This window comes from Argiope bruennichi, chromosome 6, assembly GCF_947563725.1.
Source record: "Argiope bruennichi chromosome 6, qqArgBrue1.1, whole genome shotgun sequence".
NCBI classification, from domain to species: Eukaryota; Metazoa; Arthropoda; class Arachnida; order Araneae; family Araneidae; genus Argiope; species Argiope bruennichi.
Window position 1 is genome coordinate 109,388,930 of NC_079156.1, and position 9,797 is coordinate 109,398,726.

The 9,797-nt window shown below is 31.4% G+C and overlaps 1 protein-coding gene across 1 annotated transcript; it reads right to left on the minus strand.

The window, feature by feature from the left end:
* Positions 1-6,994: 6,994 nt before the first annotated feature.
* LOC129971895 (speckle-type POZ protein B-like) lies at positions 6,995-7,714 on the minus strand. Its single transcript, XM_056085872.1, has one exon. The coding sequence runs from the start codon at positions 7,712-7,714 to the stop codon at positions 6,995-6,997; it is 720 nt and encodes a 239-aa protein (XP_055941847.1).
* Between the last annotated feature and the right edge of the window lie 2,083 nt (positions 7,715-9,797).

Sequence of the window (9,797 nt, forward strand, 5' to 3'; positions counted from 1 at the left end):
ACGTATACGAGAAAATAAAGATTGTTATTATAAAATTCTTCTATATAGAGATGAGATGAAACAGACCTGAGATCACAAATGTTTATTTATCGTTTTTAAATGTATATCTTACCAAACTGGTTCGAATGTAATTTCAGCATGAAAAAACGCGGTAATTGATTTTGATAAATGGACGAATCGTTGTTTGCTCGTTTTAATTAGTTACTCATTCTTGTTAAAGAGATGCACTTTTGAAGCCGGTCAAACTTCCTGAATTACTTTGATTATAGATTTTTTTTATCACTTGAAAGGCACTCTCATATCTTTTTAAAACTGCCATTTTAACTCAAAGTAATTGCTGGTTCATTATCCATTTTCGAATTATCGGAGATAAAACACTGATATGCTATTCAATTGTTATCTTTAGAATTACTCGCAATACACCGGCATTATGGCTGAAGGGTAGCACGTCTTCTCGGTAATCTGGGCGTTCCGGGTTCGAGTCCTGGTTCGGGCATGGTTGTTCTTCACCCTGCGTTTTATTTTTGAGGGGTGTGAAAGAGGCCACCTGCAAAGCTGCGTTCTTACGACATTTTGTCGGTAAACTGGGCAGATATTAAAGCATCCTAGAAAACTGCAAGAGAGGGTCAACTGTGGAAAGTGTGCCAAGTCTGAAAAGGGGTTGTGCAAGTGGTGTTCCTACGACCTGTCCGCCTGCAGACGAGGCACCCTTTCTTCTGCTTTCCCTCTCTTTCGGTTTTCTGGGGCGTGTTGATGCCTATCCAGTTTACCGACAATTTGTGAATAAACTGTACAAGCACCAAAGTGCCCCAGAAGAAAACGTTCCTCGTCTCTAGGCGGACATTGTCGTAGGAATGCCGCTTGAGTATCATCTTCTTATGAGCTAAAGTCAGACTTCTGGCCTCCGGTGCTCAGGGGGTCTTCACCCTCAGAAGGTACTGCACCCGTCTCTTCTCGATCTCTTGGACTTGGTTTTAACTGGTGTTCAATCCAAGGGAGATAAGCAACGACAACATGAATGTCAATATGGACATCAGATGTCAATGAAGACTTGAAATTATATTTGAATGCTCTTTTCCCATATTAGACCCTTTTGAAGAATCTTTTATACTCGAGTCTGATTAACTTTCAGTCTCAGCACATCCAAAAAGGCAGTGTTTTAACCCTTTGTTGTCGAATGTATTTTCTCAGTCACCTTTCAAGACAGAGCATCATTTTGACATTTTATTTATTTATTTTAAATTTTTATTGATAAAAATACCTACAAAATGTTAAAATGATGTAGATCTGGGGGCATGGCAGTGCCACCGCCAAGTCGAGCAAAAAACAAGCGGCACGGCAGTACCATCCTTTTCTCGAAGCAGTTCAGGCCATTTTCGACCTCCTATAACTTCGTTGTGGATAAAACTAGAAGCCTGAATTTTCAGTAACCAAGCAGACATTATATAAACACTATATATTTCAAATTTCATTAAATTTGAACCAGTAGTTTAAGATTTATAACTAGTCAAAGTTTGTGAATTTTGTCACTGACTGACCGATCATCAAAACTCTAAGGCACTTCTAGCAGAAATAGAAGCTTCAAATTTAGAATACAGTTAGAGTTTAGTGTATAAATCAAGGAAAAACTAAAATATGCCTGTAATAATGGACGGATCGATAAATTTCTCGAAGTTTCGAGCAGTATCCATTCGTCGCCAAGTCGCCAAATGGTCGTCAAGTTTGTCACCAAGTTCTGGGATCACTGGCTCGGCATCCGACAGCATCGAATACAGATTACTGTAAAACGGTCTTTCTTATGATGACACTATTTGCGCTGGGAATCAAAATTACAGGTTTGTAACAATATCAAATTGAAATAATTCAATTTGAAGCTGTGGAAACTACAAACGCAATGGGTGACTTTCAGAGAATCAATCTGGTAGAAGAAGAGCAAACTGATCTTCAAAGTATGATCGCAAAACTTAATGCCGATTAAAAAAAGAGTCTTCGATATGATCACAAATAAAATGGACACAACCGATAATAACGCTGATGTTTTACGCGGTTTTGTGAGTGGAACTTGTGGAACTGGAAAGAGCTTTTTAATAAAAACTCTGAAAGTTTGGGTTAAGACGTATTTAAACAAAAAAAGTGGCAGTTAGTGCTCCAACAGGAATAGCTACATTCAATGTGAATAGACTGACTATACATAGACTATTGCAGCTTCTTGTAGAACACAAGCAAACACCGAAGTACAAGCCACTTTCTAATGAAGTGCTCCAATTTCTGAGATCAGATTTGAAAGAAGTAGTGTTGTTTATCATAGACAAAGTGTCGATGATATCCAATGTTACTTTAACATATATTCATTTACGCTTATATGAAATATTCGACACAAGCGACGATCAGAATGGGTGGTTTGGAAAAAAACATCTTGTAGCTTTCGGAGATTTCTTACAGCTTCCGCCGGTAAGGGAAAAGTCACCTTTTGAAAAACTATCAACTGCTGAAACTGACAAGTTGTTAGGTTCCCTCAATGTACCGAATTTGTGGATTGAACTGTTCATATACGATGAACTTACAATTAACATGCGACAGCTCAATGATTCTGACTTTTTTGAAATGCTAAATAGAATAAGATTAGGTGTGACTACACAAAAAGACCGCGACTTACTCTCAACTAGATTAATAACTCTCAAATCCAATTCAAATGAAAATTGATTAATTGAAATAATTGAACACTTCTCGAAACTTCCTGATGATACCGTTTGGTTATTATCTACAAAAAAAAAAAAAAAAAAAAAAAAAAAAAAACATGTGTCAACAATTAATGCTTAAATCTCTTCCACATCCTTCCATTCCTTAAGTTATTATGTAATTAGCTTGCCTAATAACATCTTATAGTGACCATATCAATATTAAAAATCTTTTATGGTTTAAATAAATAGATTGACTTGGCAATCGCACTAAACAATATAATTTAATATAATATGTTAATGTAATCTAATTTAATGTAAAGATACATTGAGTTTTCATGCGATGGCCAAGTCAATCTATTTATTTAAACCATAAAAGATTTTTAATATTGATATGGTCACTATAAGATGTTATTAGGCAAGCTAATTACATAATTACTTAAGACAGAAGGACACTTAAGTAGGGACTAAATAAATTGACCGACTTGGTATTACATGGATCTCACAACTTTTTACTATAGAAGAACTGAGTTGCGAGACTTGGTTTTTTTTTACAAGTTATGTTTTTGATGGCATTCATTTTCCTGGGAAACTCAACTGAAAGCAGCTGTATGCATTTATTTTTTAATATAATAAACAGGTCCATATATTAAGTGAATAATTATACATCAATGTATCTTCGTAACTAAAAAAAAGTTAAAATTCGGAACAAGTCATGAAATACTTTAATTTGTGCGAATTTATGCAATTCATTTTAAATCATACAAGATTTTCGGTAAATTTTAATTTCTACAGTTTTTTTTGTTTTTGTTTTTTTTGCATTGCAAGTTAAAAAAAAGTAGGACAATCCTTATTTTTTATTAATTTGTTTAAAACTTTTGAGGGATTCTAGTTGCATTTCCTGTAATTCTCTTATTTCGGCTTTCATGCTTTAGGTTATTAAAAGCAAACAATGGCAATTTTTAATTTATTCTTTTTTGCTCTCATGTTTATATTTGTTCTTCTTTTGCATAGAAGTGATTTAAAATATAAAAATATGAAGCAAAGCGGTACCTATTTTTCTTTCTGCCTTTTCAAAATGAATTTTTTAAAAAAAATCAAAATTATACAAGTTTTTCACTTTCGGAACAGTAGATGGAAACATGCTAGCAAAGCAATTCTGTTGCATTACATTATCGTCTAAATATACGATATAGCAATGTTGTAATCATTATTGCGAAAAAAGTTTCAATTTATAAAATGCCTCAAATTTAACAAAAAAAAAAAAAAAACACCCAGTAATTTATATAACAAAACATAAAATCATTGATGAATTGCTAGCAGTCAATGAAGAGTATATGGTCATATATCGGGTATGATGATTCTTTTTCTATCTGTCGCTGGACCCAGATACTAATGATGTTTACATTGAAATGACTTTCAGTTTCAAAATAACCAGCAAGTATATAAAATATATATTTAAGAAGATAATAGATACTTGAATACAGAATTTATTAATCATCCCATATTATTCTTTTTCCACATTTGACAACCCTTTTCTTCGCAAGACATTGAATTAAATTCTTCTTCTTTTTTTTGTTTTAAAATCGAAGATTTCAACGGCGTAGTTTTGTACAATAAAAAAAACTTCTGTCTTAAAAATTAAAAAGTCTGAAATTAAAATTTATTAATATATGTACAAGCTAATCTTCTCATAAATTAAAAGAGTTTAAAAAGACAAAACTCGAATTAACTCATAATGTAAATTTTGAATATTAACATTTCATTTAGTCTGCTTGACATTAATATTTTTACTTGATATTATACGTTGTTTTCATAACAATATTTAAAAATAGGAAGAAAAAATGTAAATAGAATTTTTTTTAGAAATCTGGTTCTTAAAACGCATCTAATAAAAGAAATAAATTTATTTAAAAATTTTTAATTATAGTTAATTTATATATTTTTGATTTAGTAGCATTAACAAACAAAATACCAACATAATAAGTTGCATTTTCGAGTAGCTATTTTTATCTATATCTATATCTATACTTATAATAAAGCTCAATGTGTGTGTGTGTGTGCGTGTGTGTTGGCGCTCTACAGGCCAGACCGCTCGACCAAACGCTACGAAATTTGGAACGTTTATACCTTGGAGGCCGGTAATGTGCACCTCGGGGTTATTTTTTCGAATTTTTAATTAGAATTTTATTTATTTAAAAATTAAGCGAAATTTTGCGTGTTTCTGCTATAATTTCCGAAAATATTACCGCACAAAAAAGATTTTTACATCAAGTTAAAGATAAAAAATTTCTCTTTTTAACTGATACCAATGTTTTAACCTTAAAATTAAATTTATATTTTTAATTAATTTTTTTAACTATATTTTTCAACGATTTTTTTCGTACAAAATAAAAATAAAATTTAAGCTGCACAAGCACGTTTCGCATTCATGGGAAAAAATTAGCTTTTTTCAAAGTGTTGCCATCACATTGATTAAACCTCCAATTGAAAATAAATTAAATCTTTTTGGAAATGAAATCTGCAAAAATATAATTTTCAACACGTGTCTGTAGAAAATGAAACAAATATGAAATATTATTTTTTCTAAAAAATAAATTCAAGAAAATTTATTTTATGATCTTTTACACTTTCTATATTATTAATTCAATAAATCAGTTTTATTTTAAGGCAAGTTTTGTTTAATATGAACAGGATATCCATTCAAATCAGGGCCACACAGCTAATTTGTAAAGCTTTAGTAAGACACAGATGTGCTAAAATGGTCTAAATGGAAAATGATTATATTTTATGTAACTTGATTCAATAAATGCTCTAATAAATAACGAGTTTTTGATTTTACATAAAGCTTCTGCTGTGGAAATCACGATTAACAAAATGTTCTTGAAACACTAATATTTTAAATAAAAAGAGTTAATTTCCAATCAACTAAATCAATCACTTCAACTGACTGATTTATGAAAATTTGAATATCATTATTCAATAAAAGAGGATAATTTTAGATTTTCCATCGATTGTTTAAAAGAAAATACGCCAATCAGCGCTCAGGTTTCTCAAGATTAATTGGCCTAAAATTATGAAAAGTTGAGTTTTTCTAAATTTTTAAAACTCAAAACTTCATAAATCAGTCTTAGTTGATCGTTGAAAATAGAAACATTCTTTCATTTATTTAAAATTTGGTGTGTACAGAATATTTCTCAGAATATGATACCTTACTGCATTAAATTTAGACTTCATAATTTTTGAATTATATTTATAGGCCGGAACAAAATATTATTATTGATTTCATTTCAATCCTTTTGAAAGCAAAACTAAAAACTGAATTTTATGCTGAATCTGAGAAATTTTTGTTGAATTATTCTTTGAGATATTACATAAATTATGAAAAATATTTTGTAATTCACATAAGACTTAAATACCGAGCGATTCTGTTTGCAGTACTCATATTCAATAATAATAATAATAAATAAATAACAATAAAAATGATAAATAAAATAAAACGCTTTCTTTCATTAAAAATATCTTTATATTAATTGCAATCTCAGCATTTCCACTTTAAATTAAAGTTGAAATTTTACCGGAAATGACAACAAATTAGGAAAATATATATAGTAAACGATCTAAACAACAGTATAAGTTTGGTATGACTATCAAAATTTGAAGATTAAAAATGTTTTGTTTGAGAAGCTATTAAGAGACAAGTTACTGAAAATATTTAATTGAAAATTGTAGCGAGCGGTAATACTTGTGGACCGGCTGGTCGCCAAAACCGGCTAGTTTATTAAATAAAATATTATTGCCTTGTTTATTTAAAAAATTTAAAAAAAAACATTCAAAATAAATACGTAATTGCAAAAATAAAAATGTTTAAACTATTATCAAAAATTACATTAATAAGCAAAAGGATTACGTCGTTCGAATTATACAATTTTATTTTTCAAAAAATATTGCTTTCAATATACGGCTTAATAGAAAGTTAACAGGTGCATGTAGTTAAACAAATCTGATTGCCTCATATTTAGAAATATAAAATTAGAAAGAAAAAGGCACATTTATATCTATAATCGAGGCATAAACGCTAGCGCTTTCGACATCTCATGTGGGTATATCTTGAATGTTCACAACTCTTTCTGCACATAACATATTCCTCTATTATATGGCATAATAGAAAGTTACCAGATACATGTAACTTTATATAAAAGGTAAATCTGATTGCCTCATATTTAGTAATATAAAATTAGCGAAAATTAGTCACATATTTATTTGTAATAGAGACATAAATGCTAACGACTTACTCATCTCGTATGGGTGCAACTTTACTGTTCACAAATCTTTCTGCACATAATATCAGCAGCAATATCAGTATGAGTTCTCATGAATTGCCTCCATTCTTCAGAACCAAAAAATTCTTTTCTCTGTACCATTATATAACCCTGCGCAGCTGTTTTTAGGTCATCATCGTTGTGTAGATCAGCAAAAACTAAAAAATTACACGCATTTGATCGGCACAAGCCATCTTTCAGGAAAGAAGAACATTCATTTCTTAGGGAGAAAATTTGATACTTATCTGCAATCCTGTACAAATTGGGTGCATTTTCAAACCGCAGATCTTCCAATGAATCAGTGTACATGTACAGCAGCATTCGGTGTACGATGTCATCCTCGAAATCGTCGATATCGACATATCCGCTGTTATTCTCTTTCATGTCACTGCTGAACATGCTCCTGAACACTGGAGACCTGGCGCTTAAAATGCCCTTGTGAACGGGAAATGTACTAGTCGAAGTACGGAGCACCGCGTTGCTGCAGATGGCATCTTCATACATGGATTTCAAGTCCTTCATCAGATGTGATGTGTTTTGAGATTTATCTTTTAAAATAGTTTGTTCTTTTCTGATGGCAACAACTTCATTCTCAAATTCAGGAAAAATCATGCCACACCCGCAATATTCAAAGAGAACTTTTCCACTTGAATAAACACATTCACAACTGAGCGAGAAGACATCATTTGGTAAATATTGATTTCTTCTTTCCATGACTTCTTTTGCTGAAAATAACTCACATAATATTCCATTCTTTAAATCTTCTTCGAAATATTGGTATGTTTTGCAATTTTCCATTTCCCCCTTTGAATCCACAATAGAAGTCTTAAGCGAAAAATATTTTATATCGCCATTGAATGAATTAAATTTTATAAACAACTTTCTCTCAATATCTTGTATTTGGAGTAGAACTAGGTCAAATTCAATCGAATCATCTTTGAATTTGTTTTTCTGCTCAGATTTAAGAGTACTGAATTTGTCAATTCTCCATATGAAAGATCTCCGATTCAATTTGAAAGTGGTTCGGGCATATAAATGCTGCTTTCTAACAGGTTTCTGTTCGTTTTGCCATAAAGTACACTGAATAGTCAGAGTGTCTCCAACAAGCAAATCTTCTCTTTGAATGCCGAAAATTCTTTTTCGTGTCTCGTCTTCTACGAATTTCCGATTGAAGTCTTTTCTGAAACTTTTATTCGATGATACATTTATTTCTTTTAAGATTGAGCCGTCTTTACCCAGAAACGCGAGCACATAATTTACTTCAACGAAATCAGGTCCTGTGCAGTCCTTGACTCTATGAAGATAAAACTCGACTTTATGCTCATGCGAGTGTCCCATCATATAAACCCGCAAACACCATTTGGTGCCTTTCACAGCATCTGCAATGAAAGCAGGACTCTCGAAATGTTCTCCAAAATTCAACCAGCAGTGACTTGCATTCACAATTTTCCATTGGAAAGTGCATCCTTTCGTTTCAACACTAGTTTCACTTGCCATTCAGAATACTTTTCGTATTGATATTATTAAATTCAAGCAAAGGATGATAAAAAATAAATATTCGAAAAGGGAATTAAAATTATGCTGTTGTTTAAAATATGTCACAAACCATGTCTCATTTCGACCATAACACTGCATTTCAGTTGTGAAGTTTCGTAGGATAAGGGGAATTCCTTTCTGGCTTGTAATAAGTTATCTATGAGAATGTGATCTTTTGGCATTTACGATAAACGGAAAGTGCTTATCGGGATTTCGCTCAATGCAAAGCGTCAAAATCTTCTATCAGATAAACAAGGGGTGGGCAGACTTTTCTTGGGTATGGGCATTTCAAATTTTTTCAAGTTGTTGTGGTCTAGCTTAGTGACATAGGTTTGCAATATTTATACAAAGTAATAATAAATACGGAATATGCACTTACTAACATAACTACAAACATAATAATAATAGCAAGACACAAACATAATAATAGCCACAATATAATAATATCAAATGACGCATTTAATATCAATATTAAAAAAATAAATCATTTTCATCTAAAGTTAGTTTTTCTAGTTATAATTAGAAGAAAATTTCGGTTAAATATGCCCGCCAATATATCGGTATAAAATTACTAACCACTAATCTTGCATTGGATTTTAAATGGCCATCTGTGAGACAGAAACGAAATGTTGTCTTAATTACATTCATCGTTGAAAATGCAGATTCACACAAGCAAGTAGAGCCAAAGAAGCATGTTTAATAATATGAAGCCTTTTTTAAATTACCATACTTTAATACTTTCCAAAAGTTATTCTTAGATTCTGAACTACGTGCTTTTAAAATTATGCCATTTCGAAAGAGAGAAACTGCGCTTTCCTCGTGAGATAAAGAAAATATAATGCATCGTGATCGACTGAATGCCAACCCCTGAGATAGACGAATCAGATGAGGTGCAGATAAAAAAATATATTTCATATCATTTCACTGTGCTTGCATCCAGTCTAGCAACTACTGTACACTCCCGAATATCCGGTTCATGAGTATCCGGCCTAGTTTGCTTTTATCGTAATTAAATGAGGAAGGCAATGCATGGCAGAAGTAGTCATCTATTAATGATCTTTTCAAAAACTAAAAACTGTTTGATTCTTATCTTAGGGTTACTTTTCCATATCTGTGTAATCATTTATCAAAAAAAAAAAAATAATAATAATCTCTCCAGTCAATTTTTTTAAGAATCAGGCCTACGATATACTTTAACATTTTGTTTATGTTTCCTGCATTTAAGTTAGAAATTACAGAATTTATGTTAAAATGCGAACAG

Bases quoted from the DNA above. Each gene is read 5' to 3' on its own strand.
- LOC129971895 (XM_056085872.1), bottom strand. From the start codon at position 7,714: ATGGAAAGAAGAAATCAATATTTACCAAATGATGTCTTCTCGCTCAGT.